Source organism: Magnusiomyces paraingens (assembly GCF_902498895.1).
Source record: "Magnusiomyces paraingens strain CBS 517.90 genome assembly, contig: contig2, whole genome shotgun sequence".
NCBI classification, from domain to species: Eukaryota; Fungi; Ascomycota; class Dipodascomycetes; order Dipodascales; family Dipodascaceae; genus Magnusiomyces; species Magnusiomyces paraingens.
The window spans coordinates 2677188-2703479 of NW_022474068.1; the positions used below are offsets into that span (position 1 = coordinate 2677188).

The following is a 26292-nucleotide window of genomic DNA, read 5'->3' on the forward strand; positions in this document are numbered from 1 at the left end:
TGATTTATAAGTTTTTAATTTAAATATCTGATGAAATTAATGAATTATATATACTAATTTTTATTATTATTTTACACAATTTTTTGTTTTTGAATTTAGAAAAATCACAAAAAAAGAAAAGGAAAAAAAGAAAAAGTATGCTATTATTATTCCAAGTCTTTAGTCCAGTCATATTTGTCCCATGTACTTTGATAATCCCAAATATCTTTTTCATTTTCAGAATTATCCCAACGTGGTGTGCGACGAATTTTTGTAATATCTGTTTTCAAAATGTTACCCAATATCTCACGAGCAAATAAATCGCCTCGAGGCCACTTACCGCGATCCTCTACAATGTGTCCAAGTCCACCATTAATATCAAACCAAACATGGAAATATGGAGCTTCTTTAGAAATTGATTGACGGAATGCATACTTTGCTCCTGAGCCATTACCAGATTCAGTAGCTCTGGTGGCTACAGCTTGAGTATCAATTACCTTTCTATGTGTACTCCATTCTTCGTCACTGGTAATCATTGCCTCTCGAAACATGGCCCGCAAGTCTTTAAAATCGTAAGGATCTTTTATAGGTACAGCATAAAGCATAGCATGTGCAGAATCTCTAGCACCTTGAGATGCATTGGCATCCTCATGTGCACTCAATCCTGCAGAAACAGCATTCTCATAAAAAGCTACGCCTGCATATCCTCGTCCATGAACCCACATACGAATTAAACATTTCATATAATTGCGCAGTTCTTCCCATTCGTCTTCATCACAGTGTAATAGATTAGGATAATGTGCGCGGGGGACTAAAACACATGTACCTCGTGATAGAGCAGGAAGAGGCGCACGAGCCATATACACACGAGGTGAAGCTGATATGATTTTGTTTACATGACTGTGTCGTCGCGAATGACTGCTTTGATCATTTATGGGTGGGTTCAAGTACTTTTCATGACGCTCACTTTCAGGACAAAGAAAACATCTTCGAGATGTGATATCATTAAGTAATTTGGTATGCTCTAAGACACGAGTGTTTATTTTTTTGGCAACTTCTTGTTGCCGCAGGGATTCCTTTTGTTTTTGTTTTTCTGTTAACTTGGTCTTAGAATCAGCTCCTGATGGATCTGTAAGCAGTTCTGCATTATCAAATTGGTAATCAGTATCGTTTTCAAACCCAGAATCTTTCCCAATCCGTTTTAGTTCTTCAATCCGTTTGGCAGAGCTCAGAACTGGTGCATTACGCTCAGCAAGTTCTTCTCGCATCATGTCTGTGATGCTAGCATCAGCAGATAGGGTTTTGCCCTTGGTGTGTTTGTTGAGTTCATGATAAGCACGCAATTCTTCTGAATCCAAAACTTTGAGAGTATCTGATGAGCTAGACTTTTGGCTTACAGAGCTACCAGCAGCTGCATCTTCATATTCTTTTTCTAGTTTTTCAATTTCTTCTTTGCTGGCACCTTTAAGCTTAGCACGTAAAACATTCGATTTAAGCTTATTGAGTTCTGACATGTCTATAATTTTAGAAGTCACAGAGGGTTCTTTAATGGCAGACTCTGCTGATGCTGATTTGGAACTTGAATTATAATTACCACTGTCCATTTTGATAACCCATTCACCTTCACTGTCATCTTCATCATCAGATTCTTCTTCAGAGGAATCTTGAGGTTTTAAATTTCCATGTTTTTGTTTTTTCGTAGTTAGTGAATCATAAATTTCATCTTGCTCATCGTCATAACTATCCTTTAACCTATCTCTTTTACGTGACGAATCATAATTACTTGACCGTCTATGTGATGATGACATTATATTAAACCCCTCTTATCTTATAAATTTAAATATACCAAGATAGTATATTCCCTGCGTTTGTATTAAATGGTTGCTGATGAAAATTAGTTTAAAACGCGTAATTTTTATTTTTTTTTATTTTTCAAGGTTTTTAATTTTTTATAAAAAAAATTTTTCTCCACCATCTCACAAGAAATAATAAGCATAGCAAAATGAAATACTGGTGCAAAACTTGTAAAATTGTAAGTATTTATCTATTAATTTGCAAACTTTTTTTTTTCTTCTTAAAAATGAAATTATACTCATTAACTGTTGGAAATATTTAGTAACAAAATGATATTTGATTTTTTTTTTTATTTTTTTTTTTTTAGTTTATTGCCGATACTAAGATTGATCGGACACGACATGAACTGTCTGCTCGCCACAAAGATCAAACACGCCGGAATTTATCATCGCTTCATCACACAAATAAAGAAGAAAAGAGGCAAAGTGATTCATCCAAGCGTGTTCTTGAGCAGATAGAAAAAGAAATTAAAGCATCTGGTAAGAGCCCTGGGTCTGGGCCTCTTCATGTATCTGATTCCATAACTGAGGTCACAAAAAGTACAGTTGCCACCAAAACTACAAGCAAAAATCAAGCCTCTCCAAAGCGTGATTCTAGTCAGACCAAACCTTTAAACCTCGCCACACCTGCGGCTCCTGTTAAACCATTGTTTACTAAAACAATCAAAGTTAAAGAAACAGAGACTACTAAGTGGCAAGCTAAAGAAAAGGTTTTAGCAGCGCCGGATCTTGAAATTGAAAGTTTAATGGGAGAATCGACACTAGAAGTGAAAACTAATAATACTACAGTTAAAAAGTCAATGTTTAAAAAACGACAAGGACTCAAGAAAAAGGAGTCTGAGGAATAATATTTACAACTTCTATATATAGAATTGAAAAAAAAAAGAGAGAAAGAGAGGGAACTGTACATGCGTTATCATCATTATTACATTAGCTCGTGATATGGTTTATATATATACAGGGTCGAGTGATGAAGATGGGTAAATAAGGTGAAATTTTGGGGAAAAAAATTCGTATATATACAAAAAAAAAAAAAAAAAGCATTGTATGTCGTCATAATCAGTTCATTCAACTGATGTAGGTTTGTTGATTGCGAATGAATTTATGTCCAGTCACGGGTCTGACCACGAACCAACTCTAAAATTTGCCAGCCCTTAGTTTCAGGATCCTCAATGTTCTCGGGTATCCGGGTGATGACCATGGCATATGTGCTTTGCTGAATGTGGTCCTCCATACCTGCAGCAATCTCATCAGTCTTGATGTTCTTGTACATGTGGACTTCCTGAGCACGGCATCCAATGACAAAGACAGGAACGTCTTGAGGTGGAAGGAGCTTAGCCTGAAGAATATCGACACCACGAATATCCAAGACACGACTAGCAGAGTACAAACCGGCCTCCTTGTATTGTTTAGTGGATGCAGCCCAAATGTTGAAAGGAGCTTCGGAGAGCCAGAGCTTGAGGGTTTCCTCATCACCCTTGACATATGCGTCCAAAACTTCAGGAAGAATGTAACCGCGGATCTCCTTCAAAAACTTTTCTTGGTTAAATTCAGGATCAAGCTCCTTGAACATGCGAACAACTCTGGCGTTTTCGGTTTCTTCAAAAAAGCCTCCAATCTTGTCACCAATGGTTCGGATGGTAGAGATGAAGCCATTATCGGTTTCCTCATAGGCAGTTTGCAAATCGGAAAGCTTCTTACCAGCAGCACTCTCAGCCTTCCATTTGGCCCAACTGTCACGCCAAGTCTCGACGGGTTCTGGGTTTTCGTGTAAGACAACTGCTTGACCAGCCATGATGTCTTCCTTGACAGGCTTGGCCTTCTTCTTGCCAGTTCGGAGTTCTTCTTCAAGCTCCTTCTCAGCTTCTTGTTGACGACGCAAGCGACGAGTCTCCTTATCTTCGTAACCACCGTAACGCATTGAGGAGCCGTCATCAATGACATCTCTGACAGTCTTGTATGCCTGTGTTTCACGAATGGGTTCTGTGGCCTTTTCCACAACGTCGGCAGTTTTACTTGCCACATTACGTGTGGTTTTAATCACGGGGGACTCCCATGCTTCATGAGCAACTTGGCCCACCACTTTAGAAGCCTTTTTAAGAGTGGCGGAGGTTGCGGAAGTGGCGGAAGAAGTACCTTCTTGAGCCTTTTCTAAGGCCTCCTTGGCTTTCTTGTAGGCAGCACTTTCAGCCATGCGGCCGGTTTCATCTTGAAGAGCCTTGATGTTACTCTGGAGCTCTTCACTCTTTTGCCATTCGCGCTTGAAGGTGTCAAAGAAGACTTGCAGAGGAGTTTTATCAAGATTAGCATCATCATCGCTGGGAGAGCTCTTCTTTTGCTGTTCTTGCTTTTCTTGCTTTTCTTGTTTTTTCTGCTCATCTGCACTGGATCGTTGAAATGATGATTGCGAAAAGGTTCTGGCACTGGTAAGTGCGGGGTATGCTAAAGCTTGTCTAGACGATGCCAGTGATCTAGAGGCCATAGCCATGCCTCGTGATCTGCTCATATTTGAGAGACGAAGCATTATGAATGATGGATTGGTATGGATGTGAGTGTTTAAAGTTGAAAAAAAAAATATATATATATTTGATGGGTGAAAAAAAAAAAAAATGGTAAGTATATAAATATATATAAATATGAGTAAAAAAAAAAAAATATTATTTATATTACAACTTTTATTTCAATTTAAATTTCAATTTAAATTTCAATTACAAGCGAGCCCTTTTTTTTTTATTTATTTATTTTTATTTTTATTTATTTTTATTTTTATTTTCCAAAGTCTTTGCCGTATTTATTTTGAACTTTGGATTTGCTTGTAGAACTGGAAAGAACACTACGGAAGAAAGAAAAAAAATTTTTTTTTTTTTTTTTGCAGTAGTGAAAATTTTGGCGCAATGTGATTTGCCCAATTAATAATGCGCAACCACCCCGCAGATTCAGTTCACCCACCTTAAAAACCGGGCGTGCCGGACCGTTGACCGGAGCTTGCTTTAATACGGCTGAATTGTAACAAAAATGTAATGTAATAAATTTGTTACAAAATTTTGTAACAAATTTAAACAAGATGTTACAACTAAAATTGTAATGTAACATAAAAATTTAGATCAAAAAAAAAAAAAAAAAACGAGCCTTCTCCTCCATTTTCACTACAGAATGTAAACATTTTTATTATTATTATTATTATTATTATTATTATTATTATTATTATTATTATTATTATTATTATTAAAAAAAAATTAATTAATAATTGACATGTTCTCTGAGTTAAGTTATAGTGGCACCTTCTCTTAGCAAACATCACCAAACAATATCATCATCATTATCATCATCACCACCACCACCACCACCACCATTATCATCATAACAACTGGTATTATCTACACCATCACGAGGTTTCTAGCCAAGTCTTACATCTTTGGGCGAATTTCGCCTTAAACATTTTCAGTTTTTTTTTTTTTTTTTTTTAGTTTTTTAGTTTATAGCTTCTGACGATCTTACAAACAAAAACTAGACTTTATTCTTTTTTTTTCTCTCTCCCTTTACCAGCCTCTAGTTCTTTGATAATACAATATCATATGCATTTATTCTGTTAAATCTTTGTCTCAGCTATTATCTTTATAAACCAGCAAGAATCTCTTCAAATACTATCTTTCCATTATATACCAGCATTTTGAAACTTATCTTAAATCTCAACCAAAAAAAACAGTGACTCGTATCTATATATTTACTGCACCATCAACATACATTTCACTTTTGTTTCCCCTTTTCTTCTTCTTCTTCTTCTTTTTCTTCTCCCACTCATTTATTATTCTCATTATATTCCTAAAAGTTAAACACTGAATGTGTATTTCTTCATCAATATTTATTCTGTTTTTTTTTTTTTTTTCTATTTTTGAGCCTTTTCTTTTGAGCTTAAGGAATGACACTTTTTATTTTGTTAATAGCACTCTTCAGCACTGAGATACTCCAAGTTTAAAATTTGAGTTAAAATTAATAATGAGCTCGCCAAAAAAAGCACGAAAGGTCAAAGAAACCAAATTTTTTCATTCAACCAAAAACTAGTATGTATTTTTATTTGTAACCTTAAGAAATGATAAATGTTCTAACTTTTTTTTTTCTAGTAACTGTTATAAAATGGCAAGTTTTGGTATAAAACCCAAGGATAACCTTAGCAATCCCAATTCAAAAAAGCATCCTTACATACAGCTATCAGCACACTCTCACATTTTCTCAGACGCCCAAAAACGTGAAATCCAAAACCATATTTCTTCTGACCAGCAATGTAAACGACCTCGACTCTCTGCTCCAATCCTTACCACCGATGTCGAGTATATGAGTAGAGGCACTGAAAAGTGTGATCCAGATACATTGAAGTCAAAATATGTTCTTCCCATAACAAGGTTGTTAATTAACAACTCTCAATCTATGACCGGTAATTTTCTTTTAGATATTTCCGATGATTACATATGGAAGTTTTGGAACATTTCATCCTGCGATCTCATTACAAAAATCCCCTTTGAACCATCAAAATCTACAACTGTATACTTTTTAGAAAAAGCATCTTGTTTTATTGCCAAAAATGGAAATGAAACTATAAAAGTATTTTTTGATCCTTCAACAAATGTATCATCATTTGTCAGTAGTTTAAAAGAAAGGGGGATCCGACAACCACAAAACTTTTCATCAAGTGAAAATGACTTAATACGGAAACCAAATAATGTTAATCGCCAAATACATAGCCAACTTTCTAGCCTAAAGAAGAATAATTACCCCTCTTCAAATACCTGGAACAATGATAATAACCCTTATCTCTCAGTTCAATTAGCAGATCGTGTTAATTCCAGTGATATGGATATTCTCCGAGATGCTGCACATAAAAATCTCGCACTGAGGAGTGCTAACTTAGCTGGTGAAAAAAAGCACAAGCGTATGTATTATTTTTTTTCTATTTATGTATTGTTGTTTAATCGTCTAGAAACTAACTTTTTTTCATTAGTATGGGGCACCAGTACTACAGATTCCAACCACGAAGAAGAGTACAATCAACAGCTTGAAAAAGAATACCGCTTAAATTCTCAAAAGCGCCAGTCATTACTTTCAAACTCTCAAAATGATATTACGGCATCTTCCAACAAAAAACCCGCGATTCTAAAAAAGAATTTACGTTTATCCAAGTACCCACCTCCACAAAGCTTGAAACCTATTACCAGCAATACTTCCAAGATATCTTCTACCAAAACTTCGCGCAACACATTGGATTCGATTACTTTGGACTCAGATGATTTGATGTCAGATTTGTCTATTGAAATCTCCAACCAAGAAAACCATCTTTTGTCTCACAAGTCTTTAGACAGAGATTCATCTAAGCCTCCAAGCATATTCGATCGCCCAATTCTTTCAACCAATAAAACGGTATCAACTTCCAAAACCAAACCATCTATGCCTAGTTGTTTTCATGAAATTAAGCAATCACGTCTTCAATCTTTAAATACACAAAAGCCCATAGTCAAGCCCGAAAATCCCCCTAAAGCTACTCCAACAAATCCTTTCAAAAATGGTACTGTTGATTCTACACCTGTACAATTATTTTCAGACGATAGTTTTACGTTAGACCCAGGTCCAATTTTACCCTTTAAGCCAAGGATTGTCACTGAAAGTAAAATAATCTCTTCAACTCCCACCATCACCACCATCGAGGCCAAAGTCAGGCCTTCCCAATCTGCAAAAAATATTGAATGGTTTGACAAAATTAAATCCAGTTTTAATGAATCTTTCAGTTTTGTTTTTAAGGATGGTAAATCTATGGATGTTGGTCCATACGATGTGGCCCGTTTAAATCAGGGCGAATTTTTAAATGATACCATTGTTAACTTCTATTTGAAGTTTTTTTTGGAAAAGCATCCAGAGCTTAAAGAAAGAGTGCATTTGTTCAATACATTTTTTTACGAAAAGCTCCAAGTTCCAAATGAGTATGGCAAGGTTTCTAATTTCGAAAAAGTACGCAAATGGACAACTAAGGCAAACTTGTTTTCTCGCGATTTTATCATCATTCCCATTCATATGAAAATGCATTGGTATGTTACCATTGTATACAACCTTCCTGCACTTTTGAAACCAAAGCCAGAAAGCTCGGAAGCGTCTAGTGCAAATGAAAGCAGCTCAACGAGGTCCTTGCGTTCTCGTGACAGAACAACAAAAAAGCGAGGCAATGTTGACTTTAATCCCGAAACTGATTGTTATATTTTTATTTGTGACTCTCTGCAGGGGTCTCGTTATGACAGTCTTGTTAAAAATCTAAAGGCATATTTTGTTGCTGAAGCAAAAGATAAGCTGGACAAAACCATCGATCCCTCCAGAATCATTTCGCGCTCTGTTTCAGTACCTCAGCAGACAAATTACAGCGATTGTGGTGTTTATCTTATTCATTTCGTTCAGTGCTTTTTTGATGCCCCTGATAAGTTTGCAAAGCTTATGTCAACCCATGACCCTGTGGCTGACAAGGAACTTAGTAGGGTTTGGAACCCTACACTGATGAAGCGCGAAGTTCTTCAGCGAATGCTGTTATACTATCGTCACCTACAAGAAAATAAAATCAACGGTACATCTGGCCCCTCTGATCCTGAAGATTTATCTTCGATAATCAAGGTTTCTTCTGAAGGTCTCAATAATGGACCTGTTACGGCCCTTCCTGTCACTGACAAAATAGACGTGGACCCACCATCTGAACCTTCCACTTTTCCAAAAAGCATTGACAAGCCTTTCAAACCACCAACTTTTGTCACTTCAACTGACACCACATTTGTCGACAAGCCCAATCCAGCTAAAAGACAACAAGAATTTTTCAGCATTAATAATTCACTGAAAAACAATGATTCCCTCGATAATGACACTGACATGCTTTCAGATAAAGTAGAGTTAGATTTAAAGAATCTTGAAATTAACAAGGATAATTCTCATAAGTTACCACCAGATGTTGAGTTTGAAATTTCGATTGATTCTCCCTCTGTATTCGAGTCAAATTCTCATAATGATGCGAGCCGTTTGACTGCACAGAAATCCCAATCTATTGATTCCCAGAATTCCTATGAAATCAGTTCAGATGAAGTTGAAAAAGTCAAAAACGGCAAATCTTTACAAAGAAAAAGCATTGCTAATTCCTCTACTTCTAACGAGATTCTACATAGCTATCCTGAAAAGAAGCTGCTGAGGAATAATCGGGTTGATTCAAACCATTTATTATCTGACGATGAGCATATTAACTCTTTTTCTGATGTTGAGAGCAAAAGTATTGTTTCCATCGATGACGAGACGTCTATTGTTGAAGAGCCAAAGCCCCAAATCACCACCAAAAGTCTTCAACCAAGCGTCAAGAAGAAGCTGGAATTTAAAGAAAAGGTCACCGAGCATTTTTCTAAGATAGTCAAAGGAAATAATAGCAAAAAGGATCTCAATGAATCTGAAAGTTTTATTGAACATGCCTACCCTCCACGCTCATCTTTTAGAAAAAATCCTAAAATTGAAAAGCCCAGCTATTTGTTGGAAAAGGAATCCACCCAAGCATCGACATCTTCTCATCATACAAAAAAGGCACACACAACTCGATTCCGACAAGTTTCTACAGAAGAAAAGCCTTTGGTTGCAAAACATCAACTACGCAGCAATATGGCTACGAGCGGTGTTTCTTTTAAAAATGCTCGAGAACTAGAGCCTGTTACTACCACCTTATTGAAACCGCATATAGCTCGAAAATCTGCTCCAAAGAAAGCGAAGGTCTCAGAGGCAAAGCCAACGGCCACGGCAAATCAAGCCGCTCTGTCACCTCAAGACAATGACGAAGATGATGATATTCAGATTGTAGATTGTCAATCATCAAAACCCCTTCGCAAAAAAAGGGGTTAAATTATAAATGCTATTTGTAACTACTCCATTTAAATTTATTGCATGCTCTTTATGTTGTACAATCAAATTAAATTATTAGATAAAATTAAAGCTTTTTGTCTAAGTCATTGTTGAAACATTTGGTTGGAATGATTATCGATAATCGATATCGTCTATACCAGTTGATCGGCTTTTCAATGACTTGGAATCGCGGTCAGGGTAACTGCCTTTTTTTATTTTTTTTTTTTTATTTTATTTTTTTTTTTTCAAGGCTATCAACATCAATTCCACATCAACTATTCTGCAAATATGGAAACAGAAGTTAATTTTCTATCAGAAGATAGCTTAAATGCTGAGGTATCGCCTTTATCAGCATGTCATCTTTTCGAAAGCTCCTCAATACTTTTTAAGCTGTCTCCACCTGAGCTACCACCAAACAAAGCACACCCACTTTCAATTGCTTTAAACCTGCGGCATCTTCAAACAGTACAAGCAAATAAACTTCTTATACCACATGTTCAAGAGCATACTATAGCTTGCCCATCTTGCGGGTGTATTTGGATTCCAGGTATCAATGTTCGAGTTCGTTTAATCACACACCGTACAAACATGTTAAGGCACAGGCTGCCCAAAGGAATACTATTAAAAGAACATCAAAACGAAGATCATAATGAACATGAAAATAACCCTTCCGTATCTAAAAGATTATCCAAACGTGCCAGGAAAAGGAAACTTTTAAAAATGAAGCAAAAAAAGAAAGCACTTGATCACAAGCTTAATACTGTATACGGTCTGGATGCTGAATACGTTTCTACCCGAGCCAAAGAGTTACGAAAAAACCGAAAAATATTAGCCTATGGCTGTGGCCAGTGTCACATTTATCATATTCTTGACCCAGAAATTACAAATCAATACCCAACTGTTTCCGTAGCAGCTTCAGTTAAAAAGAAGAGCAACAACGGGTTACAGCAAAAATACACTCTAAAAGAACAAGGTCCAAATAATAAAGGCAATCAAGACTTATCAGAACAGGAAAGTTTAAGTAATTTATCTCATTCTAGTACAACTACTAAGACCGATTCTATTCTCGCTTCACGTAAAGATAAACTTCCTTCCAAAAGTAAATCTAAGAAAAAAAGTTCATTACAAATGCTTATTGCAAAACAAAAAGAATCAAAATCAAACCAGCAATTTTCATCTGGCCTGGGTCTTTTGGGGCTTATGACAAAAAAATAAATTATGTTTATAATAGAATTAATAGATGAAAAATTTTAAAAATATTAATTTTTTTTTAATTATCAAAATATACTATGGCTAATTATTTAAATGTCAAAAATATAAGCGAAATACATAAATATTAAACAACTTTCTAAATGTCGAATATACATTGTTTTCCAGGTTAAGACCTTAACAAGTTTAGAAAAGCATAAACATAACAAAGCTCACACTCAAGTATGAAAGAATAGAGGTGGCGCTGACAGATGTACCGGAGTTAACTTGAGCAAGCGAGCTGGTAGTTGGTGCAGAGTGAGAAACATAGGAGGCGGTCGAAGATGCCTTGTGTTGAGCAGAAGTTGCAGTACTAGCATAAACTGAAAAGGCTGTTGTTGGAGATTGAGCGACCACAGATTTTGTGACGCTGTAATTTGGGGTTCCATAAACAACAGACGAGTGTGCAGTAGCAACTTGAGAAACTGTGGCAAAATCGCTAGCCATCTCTGGGCCATACGACTTAACGTTGGAACCAAGGACCACAGGGACATCACCATTAGCACCAGAAGAACTGGGGACAAATGGCATATCCATGGAGCCACCATAGACAGGAGCAACGGGCTTGAGATGAGTCGAGCCAATAACTGCACCGCCCATAGCGCTAATTCCCTTGGTATCAACAGAACCAACTTGTGAAGTAGGGTCAGAAGGACCACTAACAACTTGATGGCCACCAAACCCGGTGAATGTTTCAGCACCAACCTTACCATTAGGTCCAGCTGCTGCTGCGCCGCTTCCGGAAGCAACAAATGGTTGGGATCCTTGAACTCCGGATTCAGCACCGCTCTTAGCACCAGTTTCGCCAAAAGGAGTAAAAGAACCGGCAGCACTTCCAGCACCAGAGCCAAATGGAGTAGTGCTAGAACCAGCTTGGCTTCCAGAACCAATAGATCCGAAAGGTGTGGAAGATCCAGCAGAGCTACCAGCACCAGAGCCCAGGGGACTTGCAGAGCTTCCTGCGCAAATAGGACCATCAGATCCCATGACACAGGCTTTGCTAGAAGCACCATCAGGGCCAGAACCAGCAGAACTCTTAGCAGCAGTAGATCCAGAACCTGCAGCACTTCCTGCACCTGTCGCACCGTTTCCAATAATTCCTGCAGAACTGCCAGCACCGGTGGAACCAGTGGAGCTAGAAGAACCAGCACCAACGCCAATGGAACCTTGTTCAGAGGGCTTAGGGTAAAATGTGGCTGTAGTAGAGGTAGAGGTGGCAGTATATCCAATCTCAGATGAACTAAAAGAGGAGGAAACAGCTGTAGTAGTGCATGAAGTTGAGGTGGTGGAGCTAGTGGTAGAAGCGACAAATAAAGAGGATGTGGAGGTAGTAAAAGAGGTAGATGTGCTCAATACCGAAGAGCTAGAAGAAGTCTCAGATGGGTAAACGGTAACAATGACAACAGATGGCTGAACTGAAGACTGGGAAAAGGTCGAACTACTAGAGGAGAATGTTTTTGAAGTTGAAACCGAAGAAGATGAAGATGAAGATGAAGTAGTTGGGTACTCAGTAACAGTAACAATAACCAAATTGTCTGAAGAAGATGATGAAGAAGAAACAGATGTGACAACTGATGGAATAACAGAAGTTGTGAGAGAGCCGGAACCAGAGCCAGTACCAGAGCCAGTACCAGAGCCTGAGCCTGAGCCTGAGCCTGAGCCTGAGCCTGAGCCTGAGCCTGAGCCTGAGCCTGAGCCAGAGCCTGAGCCAGTGCCAGTGCCAGTGCCAGTGCCAGTGCCAGTGCCAGTGCCAGTGCCAGTGCCAGTGCCAGTGCCAGTGCCAGTGCCAGTGCCAGTGCCAGTGCCAGTGCCAGAGCCAGTACCACTTCCAGAGCCTGTGCCAGATCCTGAGCCACTTCCAGAGCCTGTACCAGTGCCAGATCCAGTGCCAGTGCCAGATCCTGAACCAGTACCAGATCCGGAGCCAGTACCAGATCCTGAGCCTGAGCCACTGCCAGAGCCTGTACCAGTGCCAGATCCAGTGCCAGTGCTAGATCCTGAACCAGTACCAGATCCTGAGCCAGTACCAGATCCTGAGCCAGTACCAGATCCTGAGCCTGAGCCACTGCCAGAGCCACTTCCAACACCTGATCCAGTGCCAGTGCCAGAGCCGGTGCCAGAGCCAGTGCCAGAGCCGGTGCCAGAGCCAGTGCCAGAGCCACTTCCAGAGCCAGTGCCAGATCCTGAGCCACTTCCAGAGCCTGTACCAGTGCCACTTCCAGAGCCTGATCCAGAACCAGTGCCAGATCCAGTGCCAGATCCAGAGCCTGAGCCAGAGCCAGTGCCTGAGCCAGTACCTGCAGTAGATGTAGGATAAATAGTGGTAGTGAATTCAGAGCTAGAAGCATAAGTGGGTGTGGCAGTAGTTGAGGGATGGCTAGAAGATGACAAAATTACAGTAGATGTAGCCGTAGAGAGGGAAATAGACGATGAGGAAGATGATGACAAGGATGTAGTTTGGCTAGCAATTGATGAGCTTGTACTAGGATACTCTGTGACAGTAACAATGACCACATTGTCTTTAGAAGTCGATGTAGAAGTGGCAGAAGATAAAATGGAGCTCGAGATGCTTCCAACGCTGGTCTTAGTAGAAGTTGAAAAAGTGAAAGAGCTAAAGAATGTGGATGACGAAGGAACACTGGAAGAGGCGGTAGATGAATGAGCAGTGAAAGAAGTAGTGGGTGAAATAGTACTAAACGAAATAGAAAATGAGGTGGTTTTGGAAGAAGAAGTATTAGGAGACACTGATGTAGTAAGTTTAGTAGATGAATTAACTGATGAGCTAGTGGAAGTAAATGTACTAGTAGATGGTTTAACTGAAGAGGAAATGACTGATGAACTGGAAATAGAAGAAGTGGGAACCAATGTTGATATGAAAGTGGATGTGAGAGAGCCGGAGCCTGAGCCTGAGCCTGAGCCAGTGCCTGAGCCAGTGCCAGAACCAGAACCAGAGCCTGAGCCTGAGCCAGAGCCAGAGCCTGAGCCAGAGCCAGAGCCAGAGCCAGTGCCAGAACCAGAGCCTGAGCCAGTGCCAGAACCAGATCCAGATCCAGTGCCAGAACCAGATCCTGATCCAGATCCTGAGCCAGTTCCAGATCCAGTGCCAGTGCCAGATCCTGAGCCAGTGCCGGAGCCGGATCCAGAGCCAGAGCCAGAGCCAGAGCCAGAGCCAGAGCCAGAGCCAGAGCCAGAGCCAGAGCCAGAGCCAGAGCCAGAGCCAGAGCCAGAGCCAGAGCCAGAGCCAGAGCCAGAGCCAGAGCCAGAGCCAGAGCCAGAGCCAGAGCCAGAGCCAGAGCCAGAGCCAGAGCCTGATCCAGTTCCAGAGCCAGAGCCTGTCCCTGATCCTGAGCCTGAATTAGTAGATGAAGGATAAACTGTAGTTACTGTAACGCTTGAAGATGTTGATTTCAAGGTTGAAGTAGAAGAAATTATAGCAGGCTGGCTTGTCGATGTAGAAGATGTAGTGAGAACAGTTAATGAGGAACTTGAAGTCTCGCTAGTGCTGGGATATTCAGTAACTGTTACAATCACAACATTACCTGTGGACGATGTAGAAGTGGACAAGAAAGAGCTCGAGGTTGTAACCGATGAGAAACCAGCACTGGTCTTAGTGAAAGTAGAAAATGTGAAAGAACTGGAATAAGTCGAGAAAGATGTAGCACTAGAAGAAGATGGTGAAGTAGAGGTGGTAAGTAAAGATGTGGTAGGAACAACTGAAGAGCTGCATGAGGTAGTTGATGGAACAACACTTGAAGAGCTAGTAATGGAAGACGAAGTTGTAACGTAGGTAGTAAAGCTGGTAGAAATGGATGTGGTGGGAAGGGTGGTTGAATAAATAGTGGATTTGCTAGATGAAGTTGTGGGAGCAGTAGAAGAACTAGCTGAGAAAGATGATGTAGGGACAACAGTTGAGGTATAAGTCGAAACGAGAGAGCCGGAGCCAGAACCTGAACCTGAACCTGAACCTGAACCGGAGCCAGTGCCAGATCCAGTACCAGATCCAGATCCAGATCCAGATCCAGAGCCGGAGCCAGTACCAGAACCACTGCCAGTACCAGTTCCAGTGCCAGTGCCTGATCCGGAGCCAGTGCCAGAGCCGGTTCCAACACCAGAACCTGAACCTGAACCTGAACCTGAACCTGAACCTGAACCACTGCCAGTACCAGAGCCAGAGCCAGAGCCAGAGCCAGAGCCAGAGCCAGAGCCAGAGCCAGAGCCAGAGCCAGAGCCAGAGCTAGAGCCAGAGCCAGTTCCAACACCAGAACCGGAACCGGACCCACTTCCTGAATTAGTCATGGTTGGCTTAACAATGGATGTGATAACAGCAGTACTACTTAATGGAACAGAAGTAGAAGAGGTTACCGGAATAGTGATCGATTTAAGGGAAGAGGTTGTAATAACAACCGGTGACGAGGAGGACGAGAATGTAGATGTTTGGCTTGTAACTGGGGACGAAGTACTAGTTCCTGGATATTCAGTGACGGTGACAATAACCACATTGTTTTGAGAAGATGAAGTAGAAGAACTAGTAGTCTGTTTGGAGCTTGAGGATGACAATGAAATGGCAGAAGAGGAGGATGACGTAGTGTAAGATGATGATGAAACCGAGCTTGAAGTAGTGTAAGTGGAAGAGATAATAGAAGAACTAGATGAAGTGGATACTGGAACAGTAAGGGTAGATGAGTAAGTGCTAGGAACAACGGAAGAAGAAGTTGTAGAAATATATGAAGGAGAAACGGTTGAAGTAAGAGAGCCTGAACCACTGCCATTACCAGATCCTGAGCCAGTACCAGATCCTGAGCCAGTACCAGATCCTGAGCCAGAGCCAGAACCAGAACCAGAACCAGAGCCAGAACCAGAGCCAGAACCAGAACCAGAGCCAGAGCCAGATCCTGAGCCAGATCCAGTACCAGATCCTGAGCTAGTACCAGAACCTAAGCCAGTACCAGAACCTGAGCCAGTGCCAGAACCTGAGCCTGAGCCAGAACCAGAACCACTTCCAACACCTGATCCACTTCCAGAGCCAGAGCCAGAGCCAGAGCCAGAGCCACTTCCAGAGCCAGAGCCAGAGCCAGAGCCAGAGCCAGAGCCAGAGCCAGAGCCAGAGCCAGAGCCAGAGCCAGAGCCACTGCCAGAGCCACTGCCGGAACCGGAACCGGAACCAGTACCTGAGCCTGAACCAGTGCCAGAGCCAGTGCCAGTGCCTGATCCAGATCCAGTGCCAGAGCCAGAGCCTGAGCCGGTACCAGATCCATATCCGGTATCAGTTTGAATAGGGTAAACGGTGATAGTGTAATCTCCGGAATTTGAAGTAGAGCTTGACACAATTGAAGGTTCGGAAGAAGATTTTGAAGTGGCCAAAGATGTGAAGCTACTTGAAACAGTGCTAACACTTGTAGAAGTTGTTGTGAAACTAGAGCTCGAAACTACAATAGAGCTGGGAGAAGATGTTGAGCTAGAAATAATAGAGGAGGTTGGACTGGTTGTTGCAGAGGTGATGATGGAAGTGTAAGTTGATGATTGCAAGGAAACTGAGGATGAAGGATACTCAGTGACAGTAACAACAACAACATATCCACTAGAAGATGAAGATGTGGTAATGGAGCTTGTTGAGGTTGATGAAGAAGTGGAAATAACGCTCGAGCTTGTAACAGCTGACGACGTAGAGGGAACAACTGTACTAGTAAAAACTGAAGACGAAATAGGAGCGGTTGAGCTTGTACTAGTGGAAATAAAAGATGAAGTAGGAGAAACTGTGCTAGAGGATACCGAAATAGATGTAGGAACAACAGAACTTGATTTTGTGTTAAATCCAGAGCCTGAACCTGAGCCAGTACCAGAACCTGAGCCTGAGCCAGAACCAGAACCACTTCCAACACCTGATCCACTGCCAGAGCCAGTGCCAGAACCTGAGCCACTTCCAGAGCCAGAACCTGAGCCACTTCCAGAGCCAGAACCTGAGCCAGAACCTGAGCCACTGCCAGATCCAGTACCAGATCCAGATCCAGATCCAGAGCCGGAGCCGGAGCCAGTACCAGAGCCACTGCCAGATCCAGAGCCACTACCAGATCCAGAGCCACTACCTGTGCCAGTACCTGAACCTGATCCGGTTCCAACACCTGATCCAGTTCCAGCTCCAGTTCCAGATCCAGAGCCACTGCCAGTGCCAGTACCAGAGCCTGAGCCTGAGCCAGATCCAGAGCCACTACCAGATCCAGAGCCACTGCCAGTGCCAGTACCAGTACCAGTACCAGATCCTGATCCTGATCCGGTTCCAACACCTGATCCAGTTCCAGAGCCAGTTCCAGAGCCAGTTCCAGAGCCAGAGCCGGAGCCTGAACCAGAACCAGAGCCAGCACCAGAGCCACTGCCAGAGCCAGAACCAGTACCAGAACCTGAACCGCTGCCTGAACCAGATGAAACTGGGGTAACGGTAGTAGTATAAGTAACAGGAGTGGCAATAGTATTATTTTTGGAGGGTGTGGTGTAGATGATTGTAGCTGCAGATGAAGGAGTCACGCTGATGGTAGTAACGGGTGTCAAAATGCTAGTATTGTTGAAGTTAGGGACATATTGAGAAGTAGAAGTGGAAACTGAGGCGGAAGAAGTAAGAGTGGCGGTGTAAGTAGCAGGGCTTTGAGTGAAAGTCTTATTGAAACCATTTGTGGAAGAAGAAACAATAGTGACTGTCTTGTTAAAGCTAGGAGCAAATGTTGTTGGACTAGGGGTGACAGTAACAGTAACCACACTGACCAAAGGAGTTGTGAAAGTTCCACTGATGGTTGGGCGGAAGGTAGTAGAAGGTGTGTAGGTGAATACAGTATTGTTCTTTCCCACACCGGTGTTGATTGAAGATAAAGTGATGGTCTTGTTGTATCCTGGAGGAGTCCAAACACTGGTAATCGGGTTTGTACCATTCTTCCATCCACTTTTAGTCACAGTAATTATAGTTGGAGCTGATGAAGTTGAAGTAGCAGTAGTAGTAGCAACAGTTGGGGCAGATGAGGTTAAAGTGACAGTAGTGACTGCAGCAGTTGGGGTGGAGCTAGTGGCTGTTGCAGTAATAGTGGAAGGAGCAGGGGTAGAAGGAGAGTTCCATCCAGATGGGTAAACAGTGACGGTAACCACCCGGTAGTTAATAGAAGAGCTAGAAGACTGAGAAGAAGAAACTAACGAACTAGACGAACCAGCAAGAGAAGAAGATGTTGAAGTAGATGTGGGAACAACAGTTACAAGGACAGTGGTGGGCACAGTCACAATAGGAGGAACGTAAGTAACAGTAGCTGTTGTAACAGAAGAAGATCCAGAAGGTGTGTAAGTTACGACAGTTGAAGTTGGAGTGAGAGTAGTAAGAGGGGGTGTAGAGGTAGTCGTCTTAACTTCGGTAAGTGTGACACCAGGGTAGTCTGAAAGAGTTCTGGTTGTGGTAGAATAAATGATAACTGGGGGAGGTGCAGTAACAACGACTGAAGCAATAGCAGTTGCATCAGCATAAGCAGAAGCCTTTGCAGTAGCAAGTGCAGTTGGGGCAGACTTATATTTAGTCGTAGTACTAGTAACAGTATCCAAACCAGAAGGTTCATATGAAACGTAAACGGTTGTGGGCTCCATTTCGACAGTAGTAACAACACCGGAAGCATCAACAGTAGTATAAGTGGGAGGTTCAAATTGGGTAATGGTGTAAGTAGTCTGAGGACGATTGGCAACAACCTTAGTAATAACAACAACCACAGGAGGTGCAGGGATTACAGTTGCCCAAGCAGAAGCGGTAGCATGAGCAGAAGCTGTAGCGAAAGCTGTCGCAGATGCAAAAGGTTCAGGTCCATTTTCAGTATTTACGATAGTAGTAGTGTTTCTTGGTCTGGTAATGTAAACAGTGATGCTCGAACGAGGCTTAGTGGTAGTTAAAGTCTTAGCCGGGTTAGTGTGAACACAGTTAGGTTCATTGGAGCAAGGAAGAGTAACATGTGTAGTAACGACAACAGGGATATTATCTGGGTAAACAGTGTACTCAATGCCAGTTGTGAGAATACCAGTCGTAAGCGAAGAAGTGGTAGTAGGACGAGTGGAGGTAAATGTTGAAAAAGTTCCATTGGTAGGTCGCGGAATAGTTCCGTTGGTAGGTCGAGGAATAGTTCCATTTAACCAAGTACTGCAGACAGTAGTATAAGGTGTGGTAGTAGTACCCGTTGTGGCAGTAACAGTTGAAGTGGTCCAAGTAGTTTTTTTCCAGTTCTTGGACTTTGGAAGGAACCAAGCAGAGTCATTCTTAGGAACACCAGTAGCAGAAGTGTTATTGAGAGGAAGAGGCGTAGCGACGGTTCCATTGTTATAAATAGGCTTGTTAGTGGCAACAGTTGCGTTAACTTTGAGCGAGGGAAGAGCGGTCCCATTAGTTGCAAGAGGGGCGAACGGAGCAGTGGTAGTCCAAGTGCCATTCTTGACAGGAACAAAAGTTGAGTTCTTTACACTAGATCCAATAGGAACCGGTGGGACTCCAACAGGAAGAGCAGTTGCTGTGCCATTTCTGAGGAAAGGTCTGGGAACCGAAGCTGTAAATGTTGGGATAGGATAAGGACCGGTATTTGTAAAGAAAGAAGACACAAAGGAGTTTTGAGCAGCAGTGTCGTAAGGTGAGGCAGTCTTGGGCAAAGTATTGTTGAAGTTTTGAGGGGCAACAGATGTGAAAGAAGCCGCAGTGTCATTAAATCTGTTTGGTGCAATAGGATTTGTTTTGTTGAACAAGCTAGAAGATTGAGGATCAACAGTAGTATTGTACTTGGGGATGGTAGTATTGTACAATGAGGGAACAACAGGAACAGGAGCACTGCTGGCAGGAACAGTTGTGTTGCGGTTAACAGGAGTAATAACGGTAGAATTCATCTTGCTGGGTGCAACAATTGAGGCAGGAGCTGTAGTATTCATCTTACTGGGTGCAATAATTGAGGCAGGTGCAGTAGTGTTCATCTTGCTGGGACTGATAATTGAAGTTGGGGCAGCAGCGGTGGAGTTCATTTTACTAGGAGCAATAACTGAGGCAGGGACCGTAGAATTCATCTTGCTGGGCGCAACAATTGAAGCAGGAGTAGTGGTGTTCATCTTGCTAGGTGAAATAATTGAGGCCGGAGCAGTAGTGTTCATTTTGCTGGAAGCAATAACAGGAACAGAGTTATTATAAGGAGTAGTCGTATTCTTGTTCACAGGAGTGTTAACGGTCGAGTTCATAGGACTGGAAGAAGCAACAGGGGTTATAGGAGTGTTAAGAGGTGAGGTAGTGTTGCGATTCACAGGAGTATTGACTACAGTAGAGTTCTTAGTAGAAGGTTCAGAAGCAACGACGGGGGCAGTAGAGTTCATCTTGTTAGGTGTAACAATAGAAGCAGGAGCAGGGACGGAAACAGGAGCGGTAGAGTTGCGATCAGTAGGCTTAGTGATAGTCGAGTTCATTGCCTTGGGTTCATCAGCAGAAGCTGCAGTATCAGAAAGAGGTTGCTGAGGAATTGAGGGCTTTGTTGAACTAGAGCCAGTTCCTTTTCCTATGCCAACACCTTCGCCATGGCCATAACCTTGACCTTTACCACCAGATCCGGAACCTGAACCAGAGCCTGAACCTTTACCAATACCGGTTCCAGAGCCATCACTTCCAGTGCCCTTGCCTACGCCAACACCTTCGCCAATACCTTTGCCAACACCAGTACCAGAGCCACCAGAGCTGGTTCCAACACCGGACCCGGAGCCTGAGCCCGAACCGTATCCGGAACCGCTTGCAGAACTTCCAGCACCTGAAGGAGTGGCAGATGGCCAAGTGGAAGTGGGGAGTGGGCGATAACTAGCAGATGTTGAAGGGACATTGACCGTCCAGGGAACAAATGTAGAAATCTTTTTGTTTTTCTTTACGCTTTGACCGTTATCAGAGGATGGGTTTTCAGCGGGTTCATCTGCAGCAGCAGCAGCATCTGCTTCTTCGCTAACAGGTCTATATTAAAAAAAAAAAGGGTTAGAAGAGAAATTAAATTTGTCTTAAGGTTGAGACAATAATGTTATTTATTGATGCGCGAAAAAATGATGATGATCTCATTTTAATTTTGAAAAAAAAAAAAAAAAAAAAGTTTCACAAAACTTACATGTCAGAATCAGCTGGAACAGTTGATGCGGCGGAAGAATCAGGGGAAGTGCCATTCCAAAGAGCAATTCCTGGGCCTTCAAGAGACTGAGCAGAAACATGTTGCAAAGATAAAATAAAGACCCAAACCGCCAACATGCGATTTTTTTTCTTGTCAAATTTCATATTGAAGAAAAAAAAAATATTATGGCAAGAATTAAAAAATAAAAAAATAAATATGAAAAATAAAAAATAAAAAAGAATGTTCAAAAAAACAAGAAGAATAGGCAAATTACCATGAGATCGAGTCAATTGAACCTGCAAATTGATTACGATCTTATTCTCTTGGGAAAAGAAGCGAATTAAAGAGTAAAAAAGAAGCGAAAGAAAAGAATGGGGGGAAAAAAAGATATTAAACTCTGTCAAAGAATTTCTCAATATCTCTTTTTATAAAGGAATGACGGTTTTGGGTGATGGGCTTTAAAGGGAAAAAAAAAATTTTTATCAAAGTCTAGGGAAAGTCGATTATTATATAGTTTTTTAAGGTTGAATAAAGAGCTAACAAGAATTTATTTTGTAGATCCGGTAAATGGCATTCAAGTATGATATTACGAGTTTCATTTGGGTCTGTCATATTGCGTAGAATATAGTTGTGAAAAGATCATGTTGAAAGAAAATATATGAAGAAATTTTTTCATGACAAAAAAACAGGGGGGCGGTAGATCTTCTAGACCAGAAAAACTGTTGTATTTTAAAACCTGACAAAAATTACAGGAGAGTGTATATAAAACCATTTGCATGATTTTGGAAGTCTAAAGGAAATGGAGAAGGGGGGGAGACTGTCAGGGCTAAGTGATATGTGGTATGTGGGGCTGAAATAAGGTATAAGGAAAAAAAAAAGAGCATGGATTGCATGAATTTCTCTAGTTTTTGATCTTTTGTTTTTTAACTTTGAATACTTTTAAGAATATGGTACTAATTATTCAGGTAATTTTTTCTTAGATTTTGGATAGCAATGTTACATGGGCAATAGAAAAAAAAAAAGTTGTAGTCGCTTGAATCTGAGTCGTGATATATTGAAAGTTTCACGACAATATTAAAAAATATATCAAATAAAACATGTTCCTAACAACCATTTTAATGAAGAGGGTTCTTAGGTATAATTTGAAGAATTTGATTAACGAAGATTAGAAGATTAGAAGATTAGAAGATGATGAAAGGAAAATTGTTTTAAAAAGTGAAGGTACATTTTTGAAGTAAATAAATTCAAAATTCAAAATTCAAAAAGCCCATAAAGCTCTAAATCAAATAGTTAAAAAAAAAATTTTTAACATTCAAAAAAAACCAGTATGGGAATATCATATTGTATGAATTTATTATTAGCGATATTGAAAGAAATATCGCTTGCCATATATGAGCACAAAACTGGTTGAAATTAGTTGAAGACTTGTTTAGAGATTTCAAAAAACGATCGATATCTAGTCTAATAAATCTAATTGCATCGCAAAAGAAAAACACATCTAAAAATAGAAGGCGTGATTGTTGAAAGAAAAAAAAAAAAAAAAATCTATAGTATATTATGATACAGGACCGTTGGAGGTTAATTTTAATGGGACATTTTTGTCTGTCAGAAAAAATGAAAAAATTTTGTAAGAGGGGTGGTAAAAAAATAAAAATTTAAATATCAAAAATTAAAAATTAAAAATTAAAAAATTAAAAAATTAAAAAATTAAAAATTAAAAATCAAAAAATCAAAAAATCAAAAAATCAAAAATCTAATCAAAATTAAACTAAAATAAACTAATTAGTTTATAAACTAAAATAAAATATATCGTATTACTAATATATTTGTCATAATATGTCATTAACCCTTACCCGTAAACGTTATTTATTAGTAATATTTGTGATGACGTAGACAGTCTTTATTTCACGTCCCAAAAAAAAAAAAAATTATATAAAAAAAAAGGACGACGTATACGTCCCTTCTAGCAGTCTGCCTTGACGGACTATGATGTTACAAAACAAGACACAACCCGTGGCTTAGCTTGTATGTGTGTATATATATTTATTTATTTATTTATATATAAAAAAACTACTTGCGCCAGATTTTTTTTTTAATTTTTTAAATTTTTTAAATTTTTTTTGTCCCAGAAATATTATATTATATTTTATATATATATATATATAAAGAAACCTCCAAGACTTTTTACTTCTTACCTTTTTCTTTCTTCTACTTTTTTTTTTTTTTTTTGAAATAGTTCTGTGTAAGCACTTCTTTTTGTTTGTTTTTTTTGGCCTTTCCTGCTATTTCTCAGGCTCTTTTTTTTTCCCCCCCCCCCCCCACAAAAAGATGCTGACCGACCCCATTCCTTGCGCCTTTTTACTACCAGAAATACACGCCCTACCCGCATCGCCCCTCGACGACAAGGTCGACGAAGTTTCTTTTAATAACCAGCTCGATATTCCATTCGGATCTACTGCATTTCTTTCTTCATATTCTTCCGCTTCGTCCTGCTCAAACCGTAGCAGCTCCGACCAGTTTTTCTCTAGCCCTGAACTCCCAAGTATCAACACCGATCTCTCCTTCGGCTCAGACTTGCCCAACATGGCTTTCGAAAGTCCCTCTTTTGCTCAACAACAGCAACAACATCATCATAATTATCAACATCATCAACAACAACATCCAAATTCTGTTTCAGGTGGTGTTCTTTCTTTCCCCATGGTAAACTACCCGATGTCATCATCTCCTTCCGCATCAACAGTCCAGGTAGGTCTTCAAGTAACAAATGCACTCTACCAGGCTCCTCCAAGGGGTTCTAAAAAAACTAAAAATCGCAAGCGTAGCTCGACAGATGCCTCCTCTAGTGATGGAACTGACGATGGAGAGGAGGAAAAGGCACAAACTGATTACGGCTATAATCATTCCATTACTTCAGCTGCTGTTAAAGCCCTTGGTTCTGAAGGTTCTGAGCTTGCTAAACAGTTTGCAATGGGCGTTGTCCCCAAGCCTGGAGGTCAGCCGGCTGTTCTCAAGAGTCTTTTAGTCCCCAATAACAATACACCTTTAAATTCATCTTTCTCACCTTATCCCTCATACATGAATAACTCGGCAGCTACTTCGCCAACTCCACCAGCCGCCTTAGCTCCATCTAGTGGGGTTCCTGGTCGCAAGAAAAAAAATATAAACGAAATGGATAACGATGAGCGGTTGCTTGCATCTGAAGATGCTAAGAAGCTTACTTCGCGCGAGCGCCGGCAGCTGCGCAATAGAGTTTCTGCTCGTCATTTCCGTTTACGCAGAAAAGAGTATTTGTCTCATTTGGAGAGTCTTGTGGTCAATATGACTGCCAAAATCAATAAGATGCAAACCTCAATTAATGATGCAAATCAGTCGCGTGATATTTTAGATCTCATTTCGAAAACAAATCCTGAAATTGTGCAGGAAGCTATGAGGGAAATTCAAAAAGTCAACATTGCACAAACTCAAGCTCAAGCTCAAGCTCAAGCTCAAGCTCAGGCTCAGGCACAAGCGCAAGCTCAGGCTCAGGCTCAAGCTCAGGCTCAAGTTCAAGCTCAGGCCGTAGCACAAGCACATGCTCAGTATGCCGCTCAACAGCAAGCAACTCCTCAACTTCGTCTACCTCAATCTCAGCAAGTTTCATTTTCAAACATGGGTTTCCAGTTACCAATTCCAACTCCGCCTGCTGTGACTGCGTTATACCAACAACCCATTTTATCTAGTCCTCTTAGTTTTTACGGAGGTCGGCCCATGGCCTCTACCACTGCATCACCCAGTGCTACTGGGATCCCTGCCCATGCTAATGCTTGGGGACAACAGCAACAGCAACAACAGCACCAGCACCAGCACCAGCACCAACAACAACAACAACAACAACAACAACAACAACAACAACAACAACAACAACAACAGCCTCAACAACCTCAACAACCTCAACAACCTCAACAACCTCAACAACCTCAACAACCTCAACAACCTCAACAACCTCAACAACCTCAACAATCTCAACAATCTCAACAATCTCAAATATATTTGCCCACGCCTCAATACCAAACTCACAGTCGCCAGCAAAGTATTTCCGACCCACCATTGCTTGTCGCCACTTCTACTGCTGACTCTATCCGCATGAAGCCTAGCATTGTTAATCTCCTTCCATCACTTACAACTCCTAGCTCATCATCAACTAATAGCACAGTAGGCTCACTTCCACCCATGTCATCTTCAGCAGTTGCTTCACCACTTATTGCATCGCAAGCTATTAGCACGACGTCTTCTCCAAATCAACACTCTGGAGCTATAGCTAATGGTATATCACATGATAAGTCAGCTGCAATGAATAGCAATAATAATAACGGAACTATGCTGGATCCTTCGTTACTCAATTTGAGCTTCCAGTGGAACGGTAAGTCTGAGTCTTCAGCCTCGTCATCAGCTTCTTCGACTTCGTCTTCTTCATCTTCTACATCGGTTTCTTCAGTTTCTACTGGTGATGGTGGGCCAAGCAGCGGTATTTCTGGGCCTGGATATATTCAGCTTCCTCACCAGCAAATCTACCGATCTGCTGTGCCTGACCTTGAGACTCTACTTCAGAATATGAAGATTAATCAGGAGTTGAAGGCAGCTAGCGAAAAGGATATTGATAAGGTTGAGGTCAAAGATGAAGTTAAAAAGGAGGTCAAGGACGAGGTTAAAAATGAGGCCAAGAACGAGGCCAAAGAAGAGGCCACGGAAAAAGATGATGATGCAAAGGCCTCCAACACCAATGATGATGATGGTGATGATGACAAAAACAACAACAGCAATAGTAAACCTAAGCAAGTCAGTGCGTCCTTTATAGCCAAGGGTAAATGTGTAACTCCTCCATCAGCAACTTCTCCTGTGACAGCTTCTCCTGTTTTTGCTACAGCAGGGACTAAAATTGGGGTTGCTACAGTTGACACTGGTGTTACGGATATCAACAACAAGAATAAAGAAACTGATATGGAACATATGAAGTTACCGCTTTTGACTGCAGACGCCATTTTCCGCCGACTGGACCAGCGTATGGCCAACATTAAGATTCACTAAATTATTTTTTTTTTTTTTTTTTTTTTTTTTTTCTTTCCTTCTTTCTTTATTTCTCTTCCTTGTCTCTTTATATTTTCAAAAAAAAAAAATAAATAAATAAATAAATAAAAAATTTAAGTATTATA

General features: G+C 40.7%; 7 protein-coding genes across 7 annotated transcripts; 4 read left to right on the forward strand and 3 right to left on the reverse strand.

The window, feature by feature from the left end:
• Window positions 1-146: 146 nt before the first annotated feature.
• SAPINGB_P002588 (uncharacterized protein) lies at window positions 147-1787 on the reverse strand (the record flags this gene model as incomplete). The annotated part of the gene is made up of 1 exon (XM_031997306.1): window positions 147-1787. The coding sequence occupies one exon, from the start codon at window positions 1785-1787 to the stop codon at window positions 147-149; it is 1641 nt and encodes a 546-aa protein (XP_031853197.1).
• Window positions 1788-1981: 194 nt separating this feature from the next.
• SAPINGB_P002589 (uncharacterized protein) lies at window positions 1982-2680 on the forward strand (the record flags this gene model as incomplete). Its single annotated transcript, XM_031997307.1, has 2 exons — window positions 1982-2011; window positions 2141-2680. The coding sequence occupies 2 exons, from the start codon at window positions 1982-1984 to the stop codon at window positions 2678-2680; spliced, it is 570 nt and encodes a 189-aa protein (XP_031853198.1).
• A 254-nt stretch (window positions 2681-2934) lies between these two features.
• SAPINGB_P002590 (uncharacterized protein) lies at window positions 2935-4356 on the reverse strand (the record flags this gene model as incomplete). Its single annotated transcript, XM_031997308.1, has 1 exon — window positions 2935-4356. One exon carries the CDS (start codon window positions 4354-4356, stop codon window positions 2935-2937), a length of 1422 nt encoding a protein of 473 aa, XP_031853199.1.
• A 1610-nt stretch (window positions 4357-5966) lies between these two features.
• SAPINGB_P002591 (uncharacterized protein) lies at window positions 5967-9731 on the forward strand (the record flags this gene model as incomplete). Its single annotated transcript, XM_031997309.1, has 2 exons — window positions 5967-6759; window positions 6829-9731. 2 exons carry the CDS (start codon window positions 5967-5969, stop codon window positions 9729-9731), a joined length of 3696 nt encoding a protein of 1231 aa, XP_031853200.1.
• Window positions 9732-10019: 288 nt separating this feature from the next.
• SAPINGB_P002592 (uncharacterized protein) lies at window positions 10020-10946 on the forward strand (the record flags this gene model as incomplete). The annotated part of the gene is made up of 1 exon (XM_031997310.1): window positions 10020-10946. One exon carries the CDS (start codon window positions 10020-10022, stop codon window positions 10944-10946), a length of 927 nt encoding a protein of 308 aa, XP_031853201.1.
• A 180-nt stretch (window positions 10947-11126) lies between these two features.
• Window positions 11127-21240, reverse strand: SAPINGB_P002593 (uncharacterized protein; the record flags this gene model as incomplete). Its single annotated transcript, XM_031997311.1, has 2 exons — window positions 11127-20955; window positions 21104-21240. 2 exons carry the CDS (start codon window positions 21238-21240, stop codon window positions 11127-11129), a joined length of 9966 nt encoding a protein of 3321 aa, XP_031853202.1.
• A 2191-nt stretch (window positions 21241-23431) lies between these two features.
• Window positions 23432-26167, forward strand: SAPINGB_P002594 (uncharacterized protein; the record flags this gene model as incomplete). Its single annotated transcript, XM_031997312.1, has 1 exon — window positions 23432-26167. The coding sequence occupies one exon, from the start codon at window positions 23432-23434 to the stop codon at window positions 26165-26167; it is 2736 nt and encodes a 911-aa protein (XP_031853203.1).
• Window positions 26168-26292: the final 125 nt, after the last annotated feature.